Here is a 26,760-nt window from a genome sequence, read left to right as displayed (position 1 = left end):
ATCATCAAGAATTACTTGAAGATCCTTAAGACACATGAAAGAATGCAAGAAGAACAGAAACATGCAATTGACACCAAACTTAGAATGAAACACTAGACTCAAACAAGAAATATTTTTGGATTTTATGATTTTGTAATTTTTTTTGGTTTTTTCGAAAATTAAGTGGAAAAGAAAATAAAGATATCAAAATTCTTAATGAGAATTCCAGGAATCATGCAATGTTAGTCTAAAGCTTTAGTCTAAAGAAATTAGACATGGCTAGCCAAGCTTCAGCAGAACATTGCATTCGAGAGCTAAATTGATGAAAATCAATCAGCTTTGGTGATGATAAAAACATCACCTTGAAACACTAGAATTCATTCTTAAGAACTCTGAAGAAAAATACATAATCTAAGCAACAAGTTGAACCGTCAGTTGTCCATACTCGAACAATCCCCGGCAACGGCGCCAAAAACTTGGTGCGCGAAATTGTGAACAATACTTTTCACAACTTAAATAATCCCCGGTAATGAATCCAAAAACTTGGTGTTCAATACCATGGCATAAACACAAATTTGCACAACTAACCAGCAAGTGTACTGGGTCGTCCAAGTAATAAACCTTACACGAGTAAGGGTCGATCCCACAGAGATTGTTGGTATGAAGCAAGCTATGGTCACCTTGTAGATCTCAGTTAGGCAAACTCAAATGGATATGGGTGATATACGAATAAAACATAAAGATAAAGATAGAGATACTTATGTAATTCATTGGTGGGAATTTCAGATAAGCGCATGAAGATGCTGTGTCCCTTCCGTCTCTCTGCTTTCCTACTGTCTTCATCCAATCCTTCTTACTCCTTTCCATGGCAAGCTTAAGCAAGGGTTTCACCGTTGTCAGTGGCTACCTCCCATCCTCTCACTGGAAATGTTCAACGCACCCTGTCACGGCACGGCTATCCATCTGTCGGTTCTCAATCAGGCCGAAATAGAATCCAGTGATTCTTTTGCGTCTGTCACTAACGCCCCGCCCTCAGGAGTTTGAAGCTCGTCACAGTCATTCAATCATTGAATCCTACTCAGAATACCACAGACAAGGTTAGACCTTCCGGATTCTCTTGAATGCCGCCATCAGTTCTAGCCTATACCACGAAGACTCTGATCTCACGGAATGGCTGGCTCGGTTGTCAGGCGAGCGCTCGGTTGTCAGGCGATCAACCATGCATCGTGTATCAGGAATCCAAGAGATATTCACCCAATCTAAGGTAGAACGGAGGTGGTTGTCAGTCACACGTTCATAGGTGAGAATGATGATGAGTGTCACGGATCATCACATTCATCAAGTTGAAGAACAAGTGATATCTTAGAACAAGAACAAGCGGAATTGAATAGAAGAACAATAGTAATTGCATTAATACTCGAGGTACAGCAGAGCTCCACACCTTAATCTATGGTGTGTAGAAACTCCACCGTTGAAAATACATAAGAACAAGGTCTAGGCATGGCCGAATGGCCAGCCTCCCAAAGAGGGTTCAATCATAAAAACATGATCAAAAGCTCTTAATACAATAGTAAAAGGTCCTACTTATAGAGAACTAGTAGCCTAAGGTTTACAGAGATGAGTAAATGACATAAAAATCCACTTCCGGGCCCACTTGGTGTGTGCTTGGGCTGAGCAATGAAGCATTTTCGTGTAGAGACTCTTCTTGGAGTTAAACGCCAGCTTTGGTGCCAGTTTGGGCGTTTAACTCCCATTCTTGTGCCAGTTCCGGCGTTTAACGCTGGAAAATCTGAAGGTGACTTTGAACACCGGTTTGGGCCATCAAATCTTGGGCAAAGTATGGACTATCATATATTGCTGGAAAGCCCAGGATGTCTACTTTCCAAAGCCGTTGAGAGCGCGCCAATTGGGCTTCTGTAACTCCAGAAAATCCACTTCGAGTGCAGGAAGGTCAGAATCCAACAGCATCTGCAGTCCTTTTCAGTCTCTGAATCAGATTTTTGCTCAGGTCCCTCAATTTCAGCCAGAAAATACCTGAAATCACAGAAAAACACACAAACTCATAGTAAAGTCCAGAAAAGTGAATTTTAACTAAAAACTAATAAAAATATACTAAAAACTAACTAGATCATACTAAAAACATACTAAAAACAATGCCAAAAAGCGTACAAATTATCCGCTCATCAGTGGGTCTGGTTCCTTTTGGATTACACTTGGATGTTGTTCATTTTGATCACATTGGTTATTAACCATAGGAGTCCTTATGTGTGGTGCTTGTGCTTCCTTGTTTGGCTCCTCCATCAGCTCTTTGTTATCATGATCTGCTTCTTGTGAGAGGTTGAAAACATTGAAAGTGAGCTGATCATCATGTATTCTCAACACTAGCTCTCCTCATTCCACATCTATGAGTGCTCTGGCTGTGGCTAAGAATGGTCTTTTCAGAATGATGGGGTAAATGGAGTTCTCGTCCATTTCCAGGACAACAAAGTCTGTGGGGAGGAAGTAGTTCCCAACCTTCACTAGCAAATTCTCAACCACTCCTATTGCTTGTCTTTGAGTTTTGTCAGCCAACTTAGTGATTACATCTGTGGGTGTTAGCTCATTGATTTGAAGCTTTTCCATGAGGGATAGAGGCATTAAGTTGATGCTCGCTCCTAGGTCACAGAGTCCTTTATCAATCATTGTTTCTCCTATGGCACAGGGAATATGAAAACTCCCTGGATCCTTCCTCTTTGTGGGTGGCTCTGGTTGAATGAGAGCACTGCAATCCCTATTCATCTTTATTGTTTGTCCACCTTTCAATGAACTCTTTCTGGCTAACAGCTCCTTTATATACTTTATGTAGGAAGGTAATTGCTGGAGGGCTTTAATAAATGGTATATTTACATCAAGAGATGCAAACATGTCGAGGAATCTTGAATACATCCTCCCTGCTACACCACCTTTAAGCCTTTGGGGAAAGGGTGCATATGGGTTAAGTGTCTCCTTCTTCTTCAGCTCTTCCTTGAGTGTGGGTTGAGGTGCATGGTTCTTTTCTTCCTGGTTTCCCTTTTGATTGTCTTGGAGGTGTTCTACTTCATTCATACTCCTCTCATCACTTGTGGTGATCATCTTACATTCTTCCCACCTTACTTTCTTTGTTTCTTCTCTTGAATTCTTCTCTGTGTCACTGAAAAATCCATCAGTGGGTTTGGGAATTTGTTGAGATAGATACCCTACTTGGGACTTCAGTCTCTTGATGTTTTCTCCTTAGTTTTTTATATTGGCTCGCAGTTCTTCCTTAAACACCTTGTTATCTTGGACTTCTCTACATAAATCTTCAAGTAGAGTCTCAATTTTTGAAAGTCTATCGTCCATTCATGATGATGGATTGGGGTTAGGTGGGTGTTGATAGGATCTCTGTGAGGTATGTTGGTGAGTTGCATTGTTGTTGGAGTTGAGGTTGTGGCGTCTCTGGTCTTGACCTTGGTCTTGTTGATTTTCCCAACTAAAGTTGGGATGATTTCTCCATCCAGATTTGTAGGTTTTGGAGTATGGGTCATGGATTTGTCTAGGTGAGTTCCAACATAGTTGGCTTGTTTCCAGTCACCTTCTTCTCCTATATTCACTCCTTCTTGAGTTGATGATGAAGTGATGACTGCTGCAACTTGGTTTTCCTCCACCTTCTTGGTAAGATCTGCTAGCTGCTTGGTGATCATTTTATTTTGAGCTAGCAATGCATCCATGTGGTTCAGCTCTATTACTCCTCGAGTGTTACTTCTTTCAGAGGCATAGAAGTAGTCATTCTCAGCTACTATTTCAATGACATCTATGGCTTCTTCAATGGTTTTCTTCTTGTTTAGAGAGCCCCTTGATGAATGATCTACAGCCTTCTTTGACTCATAGGAAAGACCTTCATAGAAAATGTGAAGTTGCACCCATTCATTGAACATATCTGGTGGGCATCTTCTTGTTAAGTCCTTGAACGTCTCCCATGCCTCATAGAGAGTCTCACCATCTTGTTGCCTGAAAGTCTGCACCTCAGCTCTCAGCCTGTTAATTCTTTGAGAAGGGTAGAATCTTGCCAAAAATTTATTCACCACATCTTCCCAATTTGTCAAACTCTCTTTTGGAAAGGATTCGAGCCACTTAGATGCCTTGTCCCTGAGTGAAAAAGGGAACAACAGCAGCCTATAGACATCCAGGTGGACTCCATTAGACTTCACAGTGTCACAAATTCTCAGGAAGGTGGTTAGATGTTGATTGGGGGTCTTCTTGAGCACTTTCTCCAAATGAGCAGTTGTTCTGAACAAGGGTGATGAGCTGGGGTTTTAGTTCAAAGTTGTTGGCATGTATGGTGGGCTTCTGGATGCTACTTCCACAGTTTCCTGGATTTGGATTGATGTAGGAGCCTAGAACTCTCCTTTTTTGCCCAGTATGATTTGCAGGGCCTTCTCTAGCATGGTTGTGAGCTTCTTCTTCATGATTATTTTCCAAGTTCTCTTCCATAGGGTTCAAAGTACTCTTCCTCTTCCTCAGCACCAACAACTCCTTTCCCTCTTGCTTCCCTCCTTAATCTCCAGAGGGTTCTCTCAGGTTCTGAATCGAAGAAAGTTGAGGTCTCCCCTCTTCTCCCTGTCATACAACTAACAAAACAGGCAGCAAGAGATAAAATGAAGAGGTTATTCTTGTTAGAGTGATTGTTAGTGTGAGTGATGCAAATTATCAAACAGTTAGTGGGTTAGTAAGCAGAATTGTAGATAATAACAAAGAAAGAAAGAAAAACAGAGAGGGTATAGAGGATGAGGAAGAAGATAAACAAAGTGAAAATAAATGACTGAATAAAGTAAACAAATAAGGGAAAAATGCTCAATCTAGTGAGCTTCCAACTTAATCATTGTTGATACAAAATCAATCCCCGGTAACGGCGCCATAAACTTGATGCACAAAAACTTGTCTCTCAACAAATTTCCCTTCGGCAGGTATACCGAATTGTCGTCAAGTAAAAACTCACAATAGAGTGAGGTCGAATCCCACAGGGATTGATTGGTCAAGCAACTTTAGTTGGAAGAGTATGCTAGTTGAGCTAAACAGAGTGTAGTTTGAGAATTGTAGAAAATTAAATGACGGAAAAGTAAATAGCAGAAATTAAAGTGCAGAATCTTAAATGGGGATTTGGGGTAATGAGCAGAAAAATAAATGACAGAAAATAAAGAGAATGGGTAAGATCAGAAATGGGGAATTCATTGGGCTCGGGAGATGTTGTATTCTCCGGATCAAGTTCATTTTCATCTCTTCCTCAATCAATGCATCTATTGATCTCCTTGGCAATCCTAGGTGATTAGATTCCAATTCCTTGGTAATCTAATCTCTCTAAGCTTGAACAATTGCCCAATTCGTTGATTTAATTGCTCGTGGGAAGAAATGAAGTATGGTCACTGATTATACCACATGTATTTCCAAATCAAAGTGTTAGGAGGATTACATGTCACTATATCCGCCCAGACCCCAATTTGGTCCAACATGAGAAAGCATTTCTAGCATGATCTCCTCATCCCTTTCCCAAGGCTCAAAGGAGATCCAATTATGGAGAGTTTCATTTCCAAGACAACTAACCAATTGAATTAAGATCGAAAGCTTTCTAGTAAATCAAAAGAGAAGAAAGAAGAAGAGAATGAAAACTATAATTGATCCATCAAATTACAATAGAGCTCCCTAACCCAATGAAAGGGGTTTAGTTGTTCATAGCTCTAGAAATGAAAAATGACAGAAAATAATACATCCCAGCTAAAAGTGCAGAAAAGTAAATATACAGAGAGTAATTCTCCAAAGTGCCAAGCTTCTCTATAGTTCAAAACTACTCCTATATATACTAATCCTCTTGATCTTCTAGTGAGTTCTTCAAGTTTTGGATGTGGGCTTTGGATCTTGAGTTGAAGCAGTTCCAATCTTTAGTGGGCCCAGCTTGCAGAGAGTATGAATTAGGCATGGGCGTTAGTGAAGTTAATGTTAAGTGACATTGTGGGCTCGAGAACATTAGTGGCAATCACAATTTTCACTAACATTCTAACCCCATATAGCCTACGTTAACTCCAACGTTAGTCGCACTAACGTGACCACTAACGTTGCCTTGTAAATCTTCGCTAGCGTTATTGAGACTCACCTTTTCCAATAACGTTGGCTTATAACCCTTTGTCCCTATGTTAGAGTTCACGTTAGTGTAACTAACGTGGCTCTTAACGTGGTTATGCCTCACCTTCGAGAGCATTAGTGACAGTTACCTTTGTCACTAACGCTCAAAGTGCCCCTACTCTCCACGTTAGAGCTCACGTTAACTAAGTTAATATGGCCACTAACGTGGTAGTAATGCCATCTTCCAACGTTAGTGACAAAGGTGAGTGTCACTAACGTTGGCTCATCAATCTCAGCTCTACGTTAACTTTCACGTTAGTGGTCTTAACGTGACCACTAACGTGGGCAATGCTAGTTGATCCAACGTTAGTGACAAAGGTGAGTGTCACTAACGTTGGCATTATTCTTCTCTTCCACGTTAGAGTTCATGTTAACTAAGTTAACGTGACTTTTAACGTGGCTCATTGCCAATTCTTGGAACGTTAGTGGTGTTCACGTTTACCACTAATGTTGGAGCTTTCTTTTGTCTCCACGTTAACTACCACGTTAACTTAGTTAACGTGGCAATTAACGTGGGCTTATGATGGCTTCGCGGGCGTTATTGGTGATCACTTTTCTCCTTAATGTTGTAAGCTATTTACCATTCCACGTTAGTGGTCACGTTAACTAGATTAACTTGAGTACTAACGCGGTTCTTCCTTGCTCCTTTTGTCCTGAAATCAAGCAAATAAAGTGCATCAAAGCTCTAGCCAAAGTCATGAGATTATGCATCATTAATTTATCATTCAATTCTAGCAAAATCCTCATGAAATCATGTGAAATTCACAATAGTTGCTTGAATCAAGGTGTAAGTGTATTTTCATCCAAAACTTGCCTTATTCACTAAGAAAATACATGAAACTACCTTAAAACAGTAAAGAAAAGGTCAGTGAAACTGGCCTAGATGCCCTGGTATCAGGGAACACGGGGAATGGGGATGGGGACAATTATCCCCCCACAGCGGGGATCGGGGCAGGGATGGGGATTAATTCTGGGACCGGGGACGGGGAGCAGGGAGGCATCCCCCGCCCCCGCCCCGCCCCATTGACATCCCTATGCTATTTGATTTTCAATGCTATATAGATATGTATGAATATATATTCTCTTGGAATTAATTAGTTAATTAATTTTAAAAAAATATATTCTAAAAGATCGTTGGGGAGATTTAATTATTAAAATATTAATTCTTAACTATTTATTTATTTATTTTTATAATTTTATATTAACAATTTTTATTTTTTCTAAAATTTTAGTAATTTTTATTATTTATTTATTTATTTATTTATTTATTATTTTTATGATCTTTTGTCTTTTTCTCGTTAGGTAAAGATAAAAAAATAAAAAAATAAATAATTAATAAAAATTACTAAAATTTTAAAAGAAATAAAATTTATTAACATAAAGATTATAAAAAAATTTAGTTCGTCTTGTTAAATATTATAAAAAGATATGGTCATTCTTAATAATTATAGTATTAAAGGTCCTTTTTAATAATTAAATCTTCTTATTGGTCCTTTAGAATAATTTTCTCTAAACTTTAAGCGTGTCTCAAGAAGATAAATGGAATTGAGCTCTGAATATTATTTTTCTATTTTAATTAATTTTTTTATTTTTTGCCTGTTGAGTGGCTTTTAGAAGACCCTCGTTTCTCATTTTAATCCTCAGTTAAATGACATTTGCTACTTTTTTATAATTAATGAATAATAATTATTTAAAAAAATAATCATAATAAAATTTTATATAATTCAATTAAATATATCAAATTAAACAATTCAAATACAAATTCACATACACATATAACTTTTAATATATAAATTAAAATAAAATAAATTAAAATTACCTACACAACTTTTATATATATATATATATATATATATATATATATATATATATATATATATATATATATATTTTTCAGGAATTTCACAGGTTTTATAGAATAAGTATCTCAATCCTTACCTCTATTCTTATTTAGATCATTTCTAGTAGGGAACTCATCTCAATCTCTATTTATGACCCACCCGTCATAAAAAGTAACTCTACATCAGCTTTTGCGTCATAAACAGTAAATAGGAACTCAAAACATTTCTCTCTTCTCCATTAAGAAGAACTAACTTTAGTATCTGTGGTCCTACTTAATTAATTAATTAAAATACTTAAAATTAATGTAATTAATTTTTTTCAATATTATTATTTAAATTTATAAATTTAAAAATAATTCACTATTAAAAGATATTAATATTAAATAAATTCATATATAACAATAATACACAATATAAAATTCGAGATAGAAGTAAACTTAGAAGAAGATAAAGAGTAGAAGAAAGTGTGAGAATAAAAGTGTATGTAAGTGGACTCAGGATTCGGTGGTCCCAGAACATTTGGACCATTAAATGATCCCATAATAAACATGTTTTTTAAGTTTTTTTTAATAACTGCTAAATAGTTATTTTTTAATTTTAATTACAAATTAACCTCAAATATTTTATTTAATTATAAAAACGATTTTTTATTTTATAAATAATTATTTTATCACAAATTTATCATGTTTATTAACAATCAAGAACAAAAACAATAACGAATTAGATCTTCTATTGATCCTAATAAAATTTTTAACTATTCCAATTGATTAAAAGATTAAATTTGATCCATGACGTTCGTGAGGAATCATAAAATCGTGTTTTCTTGAAAACCAATCGATTGGATTACAGTTTACCACTAAACAATCGATTGAAAATTGCAAGGAAGCATGGTTTTCGCATAAATCAATTGATTGGTCATATTAACCAATCGATTGAACGATGAATTAAATGTGAATTTTTTATAATTTAATCGATTGTTTAGAATTTCCAATCGATTGAATGCTTCAAAACAACCTGAGGTCTCACAATTCAATCGATTGCTTTTGTTACTCAATCGATTGAATTCACCAAAACAATATGAATTTGCCAAATTTAATCGATTGAAGTGTGCTACCCAATCGATTGAAATGTGTACTACGCCTATTTCAATCTTGTTATCGTTTTTAGAAATTATCTTGTTATTCGTCTATCTTATCTTTAAAATTCTATCTTCAATTTTTGCGGTTTTATTTTGATTTAGATACTCTAATCTTATCTTTTTCTTAATATTAACATTATAAATTGGTGAGTAATCCATCACCAATTATTCAATCCCACCATTGAAATCATGTATCATTTTCTTTAATTATAAAAAATTTCATTATTTTTCTTTGAAATATCCATCTACTCAATATCCAAATTTTTTTAAATTTTTTATCCGTCTATTTAACATCCACTATTTTTTCATCGTTAATTACCGTTGCAACAATCAGCAAAGGTCCAATCAATTTTTTCATTGTAGTATTCAGAAAATAAACTATCATTTTGATTACAAAATCGAGGTCAGAGAATAGAATCTCAAATTTTGCAATTATTCGTTTCGATACTTTATTCGTAAAATTGATTGTGTAATAAAAAAATATTTTTTTACTTTTTATTAATTCACAGACATTGAGAAATACTAAAAAGTAAATAGATGTTATTATTTTTTATTATTAATTAGCTAGCAATTAGAGACGGACTGAGAGGGGGCGAGTAGTGGCCTGAACCCCCAAAATTTTAAGAAACTATACTTATATATAAAATTTATGTTTAAAAAATAAAAATATTATGTAATTTAATAGTTTTATATGTATTATTTTTTACTATATAATAGATCTATGTCTTAATTGTTTAATTCACTAATATTTTTTACCTAACTAACTATATCATATCCGTAAGTCTTTATACCTTTCAAATTAGTTTTTATATATTAATTTTTATATTTATTTTTAAAAAAAATCATTTGTTTTTTTATATTAATATAGTTAATATTCATATTTTTATATTAATAATAACTTAAGTAGTTATGTGTTGGTAATTACATCATGTACCGTAGATATTATTCTCTGGTAAAAAATATTAATTCTTCTTGTAAATTTACGTTGGAAAAGAAAAATTTTATAAAGATATCGTATATCTTGTATTCTATAAGGGTACTGTGTCTTTCAAATAATTAATAATTTATAATTTATTTTTAAATTTTTTTAAACTTTTGAAAGAATGAATTTTAATTAATAAGATATGGGATATAAAAACTAATTTGAAAGGTACAAAGACTTACGGGTATAATATAATTAGTTAGGTAAAAAATATTAGTAAATTAAACAATTAAGACATAGATCTATTATATAGTAAAAAATAATACATATAAAACTATTAAATTATATAATATTTTTTATTTTTTAAACACAAATTTTATATATAAGTATAGTTTCTTAAAATTTTGGGGGGTCCAAGCCACTACTCGCCCCTTTCGGTCCGTCCCTAATTGCTAGCTAATTAATAATAAAAAAATAATAACATCTATTTACTTTTTAGTATTTCTCAATATCTATGAATTAATAAAAAATAAAAAAATATTTTTGCATTACACAATCAATTTCACGAATAAAGTATCGAAACGAATAATTGTAAAATTAGAGATTCTATTCTCTGACCTCGATTTTGTAATCAAAACGATGATTTATTTTTTGAACACTATAATAAAAAAATTGATTGGATCTTTGCTAATTGCTGCAATGGTGATTAATGATGAAAAAATAGTGGATGTTAAATAGACGGATAAAAAATTAAAAAAAAATTGGATATTGAGTAGATGGATATTTCAAAGAAAAACAATGAAATTTTGTATAATCAAAGAAAATTATACACAATTTTAATGGTGGGATTGAATAATTGGTGATGGATTATTCACCAATTTATAATGTTAATATTAATAAAAAATAAGATTAGAGTATCTAAATCAAAATAAAACCGCAAAAATTGAAGATAAAATTTTAAAGATAAGATAGATGAATAACAAGATAATTTCTAAAAATGATAACAAGATTGAAATAGGCGTAGTACACATTTCAATCGATTGAATTTGGCAAATCCATATTGTTTTGGTGAATTCAATCGATTGAGTAGCAAAAGCAATCGATTGAATTGTGAGACCTTAGGTTGTTTTGAAGCATTTAATCGATTGAAAATTCTAAACAATCGATTGAATTAAAAAAAAACACATTTAATTCATCGTTCAATTGATTGGTTAATATGACCAATCGATTGATTTATGAGAAAACTATGCTTTCTTACAATTTTCAATTGATTATTTAGTGATAAACTGTAATCCAATCGATTGAGTTATAATTCAATCGATTGGTTTGATAGTTCAATCGATTGGTTTGATAGTTCAATCGATTGGTTTTCAAGAAAACATGATTTTATGATTCCTCACAAACGTCACAGATCAAATTTTGTCTTTTAATGGATTGCAATAGCCAAAAAAATTATTAGGATCAATGGAAGATCTAATTCGTTATTGTTTTTGTTCTTGATTGTTAATAAACATGATAGACTTATGATAAAATAATTATTTATAAAATAAAAAATCGTTTTTATAATTAAATAAAGGTGGAAACTCAAGTGCAGTCAACTTTACGTAAAGTTGATAATTGAGAATCGTTAGATGATTTGACTGATTTGACTAAATTTTCATCTAACGATTATCAGATATCAACTTCACGTAAAATCGACTTCACCTGAATTTCCACCTTAAATAAAATATATGGGGTTAATTTGTAATTAAAATTACAAAAGGACTATTTAGCAGTTATTAAAAAAACTTAAAAAACATGTTTTGTTATGAGACTATTTAATGGTCCAAACATTTTGGGACCACCGAATCTTGAGCCATATAAGTGGTATATATAGAATAATAAAATATTAATTTATTAATAATAACGGTAACATAGTAACGGCTAGTTTCCAACGGCTAATTTTGCAACGACTAGTTTTACAACTGCTAATTTTAATGTCGTTAGCATTTTAAATTTTGAAAATAAAAATAACCAACCCAACCAAAAATATTTTGTAAGATGTAAAAATTAAATTTATTTTTTAATGTAAGTAAATTTAATTAATTATAATTTATTATAATAATATAAATAATATTCAATATTAATTATGATATAAATTATTAATTAAATAAAATTTAATTATTTAATCTAATTAATTATTAGAATTATTAATAAATTAATTATAATTTAATTATTTAATATAATTATTTATTATAATTATTACTAAATTAATTATTATTTAATTATTTAATATAATTATTTAATTATTTTAAATTTTATATAATTATTTATTTTTATAATAACTTGCCAAGTGACAAGTTATTATTGGTTTGTTTGAGTTCCTACTCAGAGGGATTCCCTCACCTTGAATCTCGTGCGGAACTCATTTCTTCTTCCCTCCAACTGTTCCTACCTGCTGTACAGGGTTTCAAAATTTTGCCTATTGGAGTTGCTCTTATTTATAAAGACAGGTTATCGTTAACTTTTTCGTCTCATATAATTTTTACGTTTAGTTTTGATGCGCTGATAGTATAAAGCGTTTTATACATTTGTAGAATCACATCTGTTTTTTTTTGGATGATCATTCATTCGATCAATATTAAAAATAATTATTTTTACTATGTGTCAATATATTGACACTGCATTAAAATTAAATTCTTTTAGTAAAGGATGGTTTTTCAATATTGTATTCTCCATAGATTAAGACCCAATTTGGATAGACAGCTTAATTAAGCTCCTTTTGAAAAAATAACTTAAACAATAAATGACTATATTAAAATTAACTTATAAATAAATTATTTTGTGTTTGGACTTTTAGTTCTAAAAGTGTTTATTTTAAAAGAAGTGTGATAAAAAAAACAGTATTATTATGAGAGAAGTCATTTTTTTTAAACTTTTCTATAAACTCTTAATAACTTCTTAGAAAACTGCAATTTAGTTTTGAAAATTACATCAAATATTAATACTATTACTTTTTATAAGTCAAAAGTTCAAAAAAATTACTTTTAAAGTTTTTCAAATGAGCCCTAAGTACTTGTTTGAGCGCTATTAAATTAATAAAAAAATTTTTATATTTTAATGTGTTTGATAAGATTCTAACAGTAAAAGTAAAAATATTAGAAAAATAATTTTTTTAAATTATAATTTATATCTTTTTTAAAGAATTTTTTTCAAAGAAGATATTTTTCACATAATACATAAATAAAAAGTATTTTTATTTTGTTATAACCCAAACATAATTGATAGATAAAATTTTTTTATATAAAATATCCAAATATAAAATTACTTTTATCTTTTTAAAAATAAAAAAAGATAATTAAAAAAAATCTTTTCTTAAAAATTCATCCAAACAAATTCTAATTCTTTTTAAATTTAATTTAAAGTTTAAACTACAATGAATCATATAACGTATAAGTCAAGTTAACTTAAATATTATTTTAATTAATAAAAGTAACTTAAATTAGTAAAATCAATAAATAAAATAATTAAAAGTGACTAATTTAATATGTACAAAATATTATTTAAATAAGATAATAAGGGCAAATAAAACAATTTATATAATAAGTTAAATTAAGCTATCTGGATTGGTCTAGTAATAAATAATTTGAATAGATGCATGGAATTATAGATTTAAATTTTACTATAGTTATGTAACAAAAAAGTGAAAAACACTCATTATAACAAAAGTATAAACTTAATCATATCATAAAAATGTTATATTGTACACAATTTTTATGATTAGAATTGGACTAAGATAATTGTGAAAATTAGATTTAAAATTTGATTCAATTTATGCTATCTTTTAGAAATAAAATCTAAACCAATTAATGTTGTTGAGATTTTGCTCTCTTGTTAGTTTGGATTGGAATTTTAATTTAATTTAAACACATACAGATTGCACTGTAGGTATGAATTTAAAGGTGAAGATTGAAGGAGCATGCATGCAACTCATCATTGTATGTTCACCCTAGAGATTCACTTTCGTATCGATTTATTTATTTATTTATAATTAAAAATATTAATTGTGAAAATTGAGGTGAAGGAAGACATAAAAAGTGTTGCGGAAGAAGAAGGAGGACTTCCATGAGAAAGGAGAGGGAGTGCAACAACAAATTACGGCTCAGTCCCGATCTTCACGCAAAGCTACGATTTTGGCTTCATAGATCTCCAAAATTCATCTTCAAGCATTCCCAATCGGTACACAGAATTTTGTCATCGTCTTTTTCTCTTCGTGGGTCCTTCTAATCGAAGAGGAAATTTTATCTATGTTGATCTGTGAAATCTTCGCTTTGTTGGCCTAATTGTGATTCCCGAAGCTGGAAAGGGTTCGGTAGTAGCGAGAGGGTATTGAGGCTTTGGTCTTTTCGTTCCCCTAACTCCAAAGTTTTGTTTTTTAGTATGTGACAAGTAATGGGGTCTGAAACTACTGCAGCTTCTTCTTCTGAGCACTCCGACATGTCCATCTCAGGCAAGTCTTCTCATTTGTTTCTAACCCTGTTAGTCTCTCATGGAGCTATCCATGATCTGTTTTATTGAGAACTTTGTTATTATTTTTTTCTTTTTTTCTTTTTGGGGTAACTGGTTTATCTTTAATTATCTAATCTATCATATTAAATATTTGATCCTTTTTTTTTTTGTTTAGAATAGATATTTGATAGATTTAGTTGTTCTCTTTCGGCATAGACTTTTGTTGGGGGATTTTGCTTTGGAGTCTCAGGCATTGGGTTTTGGATCTGTGGTGGTGTTTTCTTTGTAGTTTAGGTCCTGATGATGTCCTGGTGATGATTGATGATGTAATGTATGGTGGAAGAGGATTTTTAATGTTATTATCATAAATATTATTGCTGCTGTTGTTGTTCAACAGTTCTTAGAAAGCATCGACTTTTTGGAGTCTCAGTTTCTCTCCGATGGGCTGGGAGACACGTTTTATTTTTTTAAGGGGGCTGCTGGGGAAAGTAAGCTGATATCATACCAAAAATAGTGTTTGAGAACATGATAATTTGATTTAATTGATGAACTACCTAAAACCAAAAATGTATTATGTTTAGCTTGATGGATGGGAGACTCTATTTGGATTGGTGGTAAAGGAATGGAGTTACATTGTTCCATCTATGTGATGGAAAACCTTGTTCATTTTCTTTCACATGTGATGGTGACTGGTTTTAAGCAGGCTTAGCGTAAATCAATAGTTTACTATGCTTTTGAAGGGTTAGATTCCTGGATAGGGGTTTTGAAACTATATATTTCACTTGTAACAGTTTCTTTTTGGTTGAATTCCTCAATTAGAGCTATGAAATTGTTATTCAAGTTTATTTCAAAAACTGTGGACTTTGGATAGGTGGGGAAGGAAGAGGATCCATACCCCATAGAAGCTGAAAACAGATATAATGTCATGAACATAGAGCATAAAGGTTTCTGGTTACAATGCTAGTGTTGGACCTTTTTCTACAGTACTGACATGTTTTTATGTGATTACGTTTTGAAATCCTTTTTAAAATAAATATAATCTTTTCTTTAAGGGATTACTTGTAATTCAAAACAATATGCATGCTATTCTATCTTAATCATTAGGAAAACCCAGCAGGTTTTAATCCTAAGTTTTTTACATATTCCATATGCTGATTGGAAATTCTTTATTCTTCAGGGCTTCACGATAAGCACCGTCTAGAGCTAGAAAATTTGACACTAACCTCACAACCTTTCAAAACACTGAAACTCTTCATATTGGCTGTTATTCAATACATGAAGAAAACAACATTGTATTTGTTGGCAAAAGGTGGGTGGCTCATGCTATTCAGTGTTGCGGTAGGGACTCTTAGCATATTGCTGATGGCCTTGGATGGTCCTCACGGGAAGGTATATATCCATTCCTTGTAATTCATGCGTGAAAGTTTTAGATCAAAACATTTTTTTATGGGAAATAGTTTATTTCTTTGTCTTTTGGTCTACTATATGCAATATACCGTTGATAACATTCAGCTCTCTCAAGTATTCACAGTGTGGAGACTTATTTCAACCTTAGTAGTGATATGGTGGAATTTCATTGATTCTGTGAACTCTCTCTCTCTCTCTTACACATACACACATTCTCTTTATATAAATACTTGTTGTTTTGCAGCATCGTGAGGAGGTTCTTGAATATTTCCGCTTTGGACTGTGGTGGATTGCCCTTGGGGTTGCATCTTCAATTGGCCTAGGTAAGAAAAAATAGGCATGTACCAATATAACCCAGAAAAGGATTACGAACATTCTGTAACTGAGGGATACTAAGTCAATTAATGTTTAGGCAGCTTTTGTGATTTGAACTTAAATTAAAAAAGATGCTTGCAATATGTAGTTTATATATTTCTGAACATCCTGATCATTCAACTTGTAGTCCATGGGTCTGTGTATTTTCCTGCACTTTTTTTTATTATCTTAAATTTTTCTATTCAACTGTTCTCTTGTCATTATTTTCTTCAGGCTCTGGTTTGCACACATTTGTTCTATATTTGGGTCCACACATAGCACTGTTTACAATTAAAGCAACACAATGTGGCCGAGTGGATTTGAAAAGTGCTCCATATGATACCATACAATTAAAAAGAGGTCCTTCTTGGCTTGATAAAGACTGTTCTGAATTTGGGCCACCATTGTTCCAGTCAGTATATGGTTCAAGGGTTCCACTTAGCAGGATTTTGACTCAAGTTCAGTTGGAGGCCATTCTATGGGGTCTCGGAACTGCTATAGGGGAGCTTCCACCTTACTTTATCTCCAGGGCAGGTACATTGTGTCCGTTTTTGTCACTCTGCCATTTTCAATGCACTTATATTTGTGCAATCCAAATATCCAACAAGACACAAATTTCCTTAAAATCAATTTTTGAGTTAACAAATCCAACTATATATATATATATATTGTTAGAAAAAAAACTTATTGTTAATCCATATTTATACTTCATTAATTCTTTAGTTTGCATAAACTTTCATTTTAAAGTAAATACTTTGAATCACAGTCTTTAGTTTGTCCATAAATTTCTGAACTCCATCTTCTGATTTTAATAAGTAGTTTAGTTTGCAATATTTCATTGCCTCTCTTCATGTGTATATATAGCACGTTTGTCTGGGAGTAGAGTGGATGCAATGGAAGAGTTGGATAACGAAGATAAAGGAATCCTGAATCAAGCCAAACGCTGGTTTCTTTCGCATGCTCAACATTTGAATTTCGTTACCATTCTTGTGCTTGCATCGGTTAGTATGGACTACATGTTTCATGTCTAACAATTTTTTCTTCTCCATTAAATAGTATCAGCAGATTATTTTTTTTTCAAGGAGTATTTGGATTTATATTACTTGAATGCTTTTTATATGGTCATTCTAGTGTACCTATGCTACGGTGACTATGATGTCTATGGTATTTCAAAAAGTTTTGCTAAAATTAAAGTAATGTTTTTTGATTATTTAGCAACACTTTTTAACGAGTGTTGCTAAAAAAAAGTGTTATCAAAATGTTAAAAAAGTGACTTTAATTTTAACAACACTTGCATTTATTTATGTACTTCATCACCATGCAAACAGCTATTAACTGAATTTATACTTCAGGTGCCAAATCCTCTATTTGACCTTGCTGGCATCATGTGTGGACAATTTGGCATTCCGTTTTGGGAATTTTTTCTTGCGACCATGATTGGAAAGGCAATTATTAAAACTCACATACAGGTTTGTGAGAATCTTAGATTTATCCCAACTTCCTAATTTTGCAATTTGTTTAAGCCTTTTGTTTTGCATTGTGAGGACTCTACTCCATATTTAGACTTGTAGCTTGGTCACTGCATTAGAGTGGTCATTCAACATTTTGTACATCAAGGTTTACGGCCCTGCATATAGCAAAGTTGTAAATTAGAGTGAGGAAGAGTATCTATTGTTATTTAAAAACAAGAAATCAAATCAAGCTGTTGCCTTAGGGACAAGCTTTTTTATTTTTCTAATTCACCTTGTATGGTATATTCTTTTTTTGCAGACAATATTTATCATCTCAGTTTGCAATAATCAACTTCTTGACTGGATAGAGAATGAATTTATATGGGTTCTCAGTCATATACCCGGTTTTGCTTCAGTCCTGCCTAGCGTGGTGGCTAATCTCCATGCAATGAAAGATAAGTATCTGAAAGCACCCCAGCCAGTTTCCCCGAAAATTCAGGTACTGCAATGTTTCATGTTTATGAATGATTCTGTGCTGAATTTCTCAAATATTGAACAGCAGCCTCATAAATCTAGTTGATTTTTAGTTATGTATATAAATTTTTTATTTTATTTTTATCTTTATTCAGTTTGCTGAAAATTTTCATATATGATCTTCAGGGGAAAAAGTGGGATTTGTCTTTTACATCAATCTGGAACACAGTGGTGTGGCTCATGCTCATGAACTTCTTTGTCAAGATTGTTAATGCAACAGCACAGAGGTATCTGAAGAAACAACAAGACAGAGAGCTCGCTGCATTAACGGAAAAGTCAGTCTCAACAGATTCAGATGCACAATGAAATGATGTTGTTCTGCTTGTGTTGCCTCTTTTTAGTTGGTTCCTCTTGCAAGCAGAAAATTCGAATATGAATTACAGCTGTTCCTGAATGCCCCATCAAAGTTACTGCAGCAGAGCCCTATTAATCTGTTAGAAAGTTCTATAGGAAGGAATATACAATGAAGTTAGGAAAAAGTAGTTGCAGGTTGCAACATTTATTGTTTCAAGTTTCAACAATGTGACATTTGGGGGAAAGCATTGGTTGGATATTTAGACCTAAACACTACATTAGAAACTGCTTGGAATGAATTATGGGAATCCTATTATTCTTTGGAAATGAATGGCAAGACAAATTATTTGTTCCCTTTATATCTGACTCGTTGAAAAATGGTTTATTCTGTCACTATGCAACACTAAGCACTACAGTAATTTACACTTCACAGAATTACAGCTTACATTTCTTGTCATTTGTCTTCTGATGAGGGAGTTCTTTTGTTGAATTGAACCTTAACGATTGCATTTTCTTTTTGTACACACTTTTATTTACGAGGCCGGCCAGAAACCCAAACCGACTCCGAAATAACCCGCACCCAAACCTAGAATTCCTCCCAGAGCAGAGATTAAAGACTAATCTGTCGCGGATCGAAGTTCCATTTAAGAGTTAGCCGTTGGCCAATGAGTTGCTGCGTGCACAAGGCAGGATTCGAAATTCCGACACTTACTTAAGCGGATTAGTGAGTTAACCATTAAACTAACTTAACTTGGGTTTTTGTACACACTTCATGTATTGGCATTAGGCCATGTTTTTGGTGCCAAGATTTTTTGGTTTTTAATGTTTTTGCAAATCGAACGGGCCAAAGGACAAGATTAATAAGATTTTGGTTGAACCCAAATTAAACATTTGAGTTGCAAGAAACTTTGCACTTATATAAGGGTCCATAAGAACTGAGAGTGTTATAAAGCTCATCTTCTCCTGACCAAAAAATAAAAAAAAATAGCTCATCTTCTCTGGAGCAACATAGTCTCCGGCTGCTGGTTTTTCCTTATTTTTTTTTTATTATTAACGTAGGAACCTAGAACTAATATGGACAAAAACATTTCTTGTGATTGATCCAAGATTCGCATATATACGACTACACCTAATCCCAACCCTAACCCTACTAGTACTATTCATTATCTATTGTTAGACACACCATCTCAATTGGTTACTTCTAATTATGATTTATTAAGGAAGGGAAGGGTACATGTTTACTACATTCAATCAAGTTTGAAAAAATAAGGGTTGTTGCTTACATATTTACGTTACATCACGTCAAGAAAAAGAGAATGGATAGTGACATAATAAAGACTTGCGTGATGGTCAGCTAAAAAGTGAACATAGGTTAATATATCTTATTGCAATCCGCAGTAGTGATTGTATAAATTTGAAGCTTATCCGAATCTACTCAAGATTTTTAGATGGAGCAAGAATAATATGTGGATGAAGAAGGATTAGCATGAGAGTGAAAGCAAGTACGATCGCCACTACTTTCTATTATTAGGGTACAAATTACATACATTAATGAAAGCATAGAGAAGATGGTGGCCAAAGTAAACTTTATGAGGTGGATCCAAGGATTCACACATTTATAATCCGTGTTCTCTGTTTGATCACTTTAATTTTCATGCTTGTTCAGAGAAAAAACCAAATCCTCGTTTTCTCGTGAACGCTATAATGCATGTGTTGACCACCTTGCATTTGCAGTATTAGAATTGTCATTATTGTATCCTTATCCGATGTAGGACAAGTGAATCTGTAAAGGTCCTCTTGGAAATTCAAGAAATTAGCACTACCATTGTTTTGGACAAGGAATTTTAAATGGTCAATTTTGAGGACTCCAACTCGGACAACACTTCTGTTTTACACCCATTTTGTTTAGTTTGTTTCTTAAATTTTCGCCATAGTAGTTAATTATAGTGGCATCCACGTCGTTAATTGCTAGAATTATTGATGACGTAAATTATGATGGTATCATCATCGATCGTATCTGGTAAGTAATTAACTCAAAACTAAAAAGGTCAAACTACGTACCCCTGCCGCCTGTGGTGTGAAACCGTATCATACAGTTCACACTTTCTCTGTTTTCAGATTTCAATTAAGAACGACAAAATAATGTTTAATATATCTTTGGATAATGTTCCTATGTTTGATGCTTTATTATCTTTCTGAATTATTATATATTTCCCACTTTATGAGAAGGGCTAGTAGCTATAGTTATCAATTTTAACAAAAAACAATCGGACAATTGAAAAAGAGACGTAATATACGAATGAAAGCCACACAATATGGATATAATAATAGAAAACAGAAGATATCAAGATAATGTGTGAGTGCTTCTAGATTGATTATACCCATTTTATTTTCATGTGACAGATGTCAATTTACCACAACATGTGAAACTCGAAAGCAATAACAATTCTTTTCACTTTCATGGGGGAAATCTGCCACGTGATATCGTAATATCATTTTTCGTTGCTCACTTTTCCGCTAACTTCTTCCAACTTTTTTTGCTCGTAGAATTAGCGTCATATCGTTAGTTAATTTTTACGCAGAAATTCAAGATGATGATTGAGAGGTGTTAATTTTTAGCATCATATTTATCAAATTATTTAATAATTTTTAATTATTAATTTTATATAAAATTAATTATATCTTTTTATCTAAATTTTAATGTAAGTTTAATTCGTAAAATAGTAGTGCTTTTTTCTAATGCCACTTTTTCATCTATTTTTTATGACTTGATGCTGACAATAATAGAGCTAAACACAAATAATTTCTGAAATTGAAATGGTGTATTAAAATTATTTTTGTGATTTTAATTATACTAATTATATTTTGAAATTAATAAAAGTGTATTACGTTAATCTTTATTTTTTTGTTAACAAAGTGTTGATATAATTTGATGATATAGATTATTAGTAACATATGTTACTTTATGATTTGGTCACCTGTAATAATATAATAATAAATCTATCAGTGACATGTGGCATGTTGACGTGGACGGATATATCATGTTTCACAATATTATTTGATTATGTGTTAGTTTGGGCTACGTATTGTAATATTATTTATCCACGTTATATTCACTATGTCATCATTGTAGATGCATTCAATTGGTTTTTGACTTTTAAAAAAGTCATTTTAGCCTTTGAAATTAGATATGATGTACCAAATTAATCATTTCACTAATTTTTTCTTTTTTTAATTAATTTAAAATTCTCAATATCTTTAAGTACATTAATTTTAATACATTTTTTCACATATTTTTAAACACAAATACTTTTAATAAATATTTTTAAAATTTTAATTTTAATCATATAATTTTTTCATAATAATTTAACACTAATAACTACGCGACATGAGATAATTTCCTAGGAAATAAAAAAAAAATCATATACTCACTTTAGAGAAATTCATCAATTTAGATGATTAAGTTATCACCACTTCTTATAAATATTTTAACAAACTTAGGTATTTTTCGATCCAATTCTCATATAAATCAACTTAAATTCTTGCTAATTTAGGTGTTGGAGTATCTTACTCATAACTTCAACGGTCATCTTGAAACTGAGATAAAGGCACTTTAAGCACTTTTATTGTCATCTCTAACCTATTTTATCTAGCTCATTTACACATAACTGATTTAAAGTACGTTTCGTAACAATGATTATGTTATTTAATAAAAAAATTATATGATTGATTTAAAATATATTTTTTAAGTCCAAAAAAAGTGTACTTTTATAAAAATCAAAAAATAAAAAAAATTTGATTCTTGATTTTTTTAAAAAATGTGCGTTTTTTTTACGAAAATAAAAATATGCATGTTTAATCAATTATATAATTTTTTTAAAAATAACATACATATATATTACAAAAAATTTATCAATGTTAAATTATTGAAGAAAAAAATTTGTATAATTGAAACTAAAATCTTAAAAATAATTTATAAAAATATTTGTATTTAAACAATATATAAAAAAATAAAACTGAAATTAGTACATCTAAAGATATTGAGAATTTTAAATAAAAAAATAAAATAATTGGTGATAGACTAATTTGGTATACTTACGACATTCGATTCAATTTCAAAAACTAAAATAAGTCAGCTTAATATAAAGTCAATGACCAATTTGATAACTTTTTTCAATTTTAAAAATATAATTAATACAATTAAAATCTTAAGGATAATTTTACACACGGTGCTATTTCCAGATACCACTTTCAACTTCGTTCAACAACAATATTAGTAGCACATCACAGAGTTCTAATTATATTCTTTGAATATATATGGAGTATTCATCATTTTGAGTGGGATATCGTAACGTCCAGTCATAATATATTTAAACAACTGATTATCATCCTTTTCCACAAAATTTGCTTTTGGTACTTCAATAGGATAGATATATTATTTAGAATCATCACTCCACCCACGTTTTCATTGATTAATAATTTAATTGTATGAAGAAAATTAAAACATTTTTAATTCTTGGGCCACATGCTACAAATTAAACAGTTTTCTCTGCACTATTTGCGGCAACGTATTTTAAAACCTGGGACAAGATAAGATGTTGCTGCTTTGCCGGTATTATAAAATATTGCGAGCTTATTAACAATGTGTGTATGTGATTTATGATACAAATAAATAATAAATTACTCCCTATTCAATGAACAGATATTTATTATTATTTAATAATATTAATAATGTGTATACATTACCAGATGTAGTATAGTAGTTGATCGAATGGTGGTGATTACATGTTATGGTATGGTGCTCAATTTTTGAAAATAAAGTCCTTCAAATTAAACTAAAGTAGGTTAATTAAGAAGCATGGCTTGTTGTTGTACAAAGGACACGGCGAAATGAAATGGTGTGGTGGATATTCGTTTTTCATGAGAGAACAAAATGAAGCCACAGGTTTGGCATATGCTATGAATTTGATTTTTGATGATTTGATGGGTGACAAGGAACACAGATTCGAGCATGCATAGTTGCATACCCAAAAAAAGAAAAGTCCGAACCGCGCACTTGGACCACACCGACTCAACATATAGTAGTGGGTCAAATTTAAATTGATTTGCAGCTTTTTTCTAATTTACATGAACTTTGGAACAACATGGCTAATTTAATTTGTACTCTTCTACCTTTGTCCTTTTTATCTTGTTCTTGTTTACACCATATTGGCCAAATTAAAAGTGTCGTTACTTTTCTTTAGGTCAATATTCGATGCTGCTTCTTGAATGTAGTACCAAATAATCGGTTAATTGGAAGCTGCAACATCTCCCTCTTTCTCTTGCTTTTGTTTCCTAATTGCCCATCCTAATTCATCAAACCACCAACTCTCTCTCTCTATCTCTTTGATAAGAAGCATTTTAATTTTGTTACAATTCATTTTACAGCCATATATAATGTTCAATTGGACAAGTTAAAGGTTACAACTACAAGTCTACATACAACGATTTTTTTCGGCATAGTATATATTATCATCAAGAAAATAAAAATAAAATTCTAGTCGAGCGCTATTTTTGACTTATACATTTTTCCACATTTTTTTTCTTTCTGGTTTGACCATCATGTGTTTTTTCCACTAAACAATAATAAATGTTGTTTTTGAATTTTGATAACCTCTCTCTTCAATAGTTTATGCTTTTTTTTAAATCAATAAAATAAAAGAAAAGGAGAATTTAACACCATTTTAAATTCAAATGAGATGAGCAAAACGGACGAAAGCTAGTGCACTCCAGGTAAAGTAGGAAGTGCAACACTCTTTGAAAATTAACCTACTATCAAAAATTATCAGATAAATTAAATTTATTTATTATTGTTATTATTTTTTTTTGTCATGGGCTTAACAAACAAACCGGTACTAACAAAAATCCTAATTCCCTCATTTAACACAGGGACGACCTTTACACCACAAAAATACTCAGGAAAATTTGATTGAATTCCTCCATTATTCTGTTATTGTCGATGTGATGTCTTCAAACATTTTCACTGTTTTATTTGTTGGCAGGTGCTTCCATTATCGTTCTGACTAGTCACAGATTTTAACGCTCTTGAACCCACCACATTCCACCTCTACCATAAATGACCTTCAAAGTCCGAAAAATTACTGCCATAGAAAAGGAAGACGCATGTCTGTCGCTACTGTTGGTTGGCTAACTCCAAACGCAAAATCGATTCTGTAGAAGAACCTCCGTGAAGACGCCATGATTCTCAGATGACGACATAGTCAAAGCACAAAATAGATGGCAGTTACAACAAGTTTATTATCTTTTATTTCAAATTATCCTCAAATTGTACGTAATAAAATGAAAAATTAAAATACAATTATATTTAAACAATTATTTGTATTATTTTTTAGTAGTTTATTCAAAAAATAATTAAATTTTAAAGTTAATTTGGTATAAAATATTACAGTTATAAAATTAAAAAAAAATTATTTGTATAAGAATGAGCCTAATAAATAATTATTCTATTTAATATATAATTAAAAATATTTCTTTCTTTATCAACGAGTTATAGTTCAAATGACATAGTTTTCATCTAAGAGTTGGAAAAAAAGAATAATTCTTTCTTTTATTAACTTTTTTTAAACATTAATTATTTATTTTACATGCAATATAGAAATAAATGAATATAATATTTATTGAGTAGATGCAGTTACGTAAAAAATTTTTATTGTCATAGTGTTTGAACCGAATACAAGAAAATATTATTTTAAGAAAAACTAATAATATATTTTTAATAATATTCTTAATACAAAATAATAAATTTTAAATATTTTTTAAATAATATATATTAACTAAAATAATATAATTATCTAAAATAATATATTATAAATATAATAAAATAACATATTTCAATAAAAAATTGTTAATAAAAAATTATATCAGTATTTTTTATATTAATTTTTGTTTCGCACAAAATAAAATTATTATATGTTTGTTTGCTTTTTATGTTGTATATATGTTCTTTTTAATTAAATTTATATAATATAATTTTTTTTATCATTTTATTCATATTTAATGTTTTAATTTTGTTTCACACAAAATAAAATTATATATATATATATATATAACACAAAATTTTTTATCATTATCCTTGTATTTAATATTATAATTTTATTTCACATAAAATAAAATTTATTTAAATTTTAATATTATATATATATAACACAATTTTTTATCATTATGTTTATATTTAATATTATAGTTTTATTTCACACAAAACAAAATTTATTTAAATTTTAATATTATATACATAATATATATTTAATATTATTTTTTTTAAGATTCTAATATATCTTTTTTTCTGGATTTAGTACATGAATTTTCAACTTATTTTTATGTATTATTTATTTTAATTCTAAAGTCCAATAACATTTTTTTTATAGACATGTTATTTTTAATATTTATATACTATTTTTTATTTTAAACTTGAACCCAATATCTGAGATTTATAAAAAAAATTTAAAATTTGTAAAAAAAATGATTAACCTGATTAACAGGTTATCTTTTTAAATCTAGACCATTCAAATAAAATATAATAAATAAAAAATTCAAATTTAATAAATTTATAAAGTGTGCAGTACTCCATACTTAGCAAAGAGCATTTAAGGATGAGCCAGCAAAACAAAACCATTAAATTATGAATTCAATATTTGTAAGTTTATATTTCGTTTGGTACCAAATAATTGTCTATTATTAAACCACAATACCCTGTACACACAGTCGTAGTTGTTTCAGGAGTGACGTGTATATGCCGAATTTTACGGTCTATTTTCTATTCATCCCGAAGATAAATATCCATAATATTACGAAAGAAAAGTATAGGGTACCAATATATTATCTGTCAACTTCTGTCAACTCTTATTTATATTTGTGTTTCATGGAAGTGTATTCGTAGATGTGTCTAATAATTAATATATTTTAAATACATATATAAAGAAACACATCCATAAAATATATCTATAAAGACACTTCTATTAAACACAGTTATAAAAAAGACATTTTTATTAGACACATCTACAAACACACTTTCATGAAACACAATTATAAATAAAAATTGGCAGACGTTGACAGATATGCTGTCGGTAACGTAACAGAACCGTATTACGAATTACTCGTTGACTTTAACGTGTATATATATAT

The 26,760-nt window shown here is 30.8% G+C and overlaps 1 protein-coding gene across 1 annotated transcript; it reads left to right on the top strand.

Annotated features, from left to right (window-relative positions):
* Positions 1-14,093: 14,093 nt before the first annotated feature.
* Positions 14,094-18,938, top strand: LOC112801261 (vacuole membrane protein KMS1). Its single transcript, XM_025843898.3, has 9 exons — positions 14,094-14,269; positions 14,470-14,540; positions 15,717-15,928; positions 16,191-16,269; positions 16,535-16,834; positions 17,165-17,301; positions 17,653-17,769; positions 18,071-18,250; positions 18,412-18,938. Exons 2-9 carry the CDS (start codon positions 14,483-14,485, stop codon positions 18,589-18,591), a joined length of 1,263 nt encoding a protein of 420 aa, XP_025699683.1. The 5' UTR covers positions 14,094-14,269; positions 14,470-14,482; the 3' UTR covers positions 18,592-18,938.
* The last annotated feature ends 7,822 nt before the right edge of the window (positions 18,939-26,760 follow it).

This window comes from Arachis hypogaea, chromosome 5 (assembly GCF_003086295.3).
Source record: "Arachis hypogaea cultivar Tifrunner chromosome 5, arahy.Tifrunner.gnm2.J5K5, whole genome shotgun sequence".
Taxonomy (NCBI): domain Eukaryota; kingdom Viridiplantae; phylum Streptophyta; class Magnoliopsida; order Fabales; family Fabaceae; genus Arachis; species Arachis hypogaea.
Note: the sequence above shows the minus strand (reverse complement) of the source record. Positions and strands in the feature narration are given on the sequence as shown.

Bases quoted from the DNA above. Each gene is read 5' to 3' on its own strand.
- LOC112801261 (XM_025843898.3), top strand. From the start codon at position 14,483: ATGGGGTCTGAAACTACTGCAGCTTCTTCTTCTGAGCACTCCGACATG. The intron at 14,541-15,716 runs GCAAGTCTTCTC...TTTATTCTTCAG, and splicing joins CTCCGACATGTCCATCTCAG to GGCTTCACGATAAGCACCGT. The intron at 16,270-16,534 runs GTAAGAAAAAAT...TATTTTCTTCAG, and splicing joins TGCATCTTCAATTGGCCTAG to GCTCTGGTTTGCACACATTT.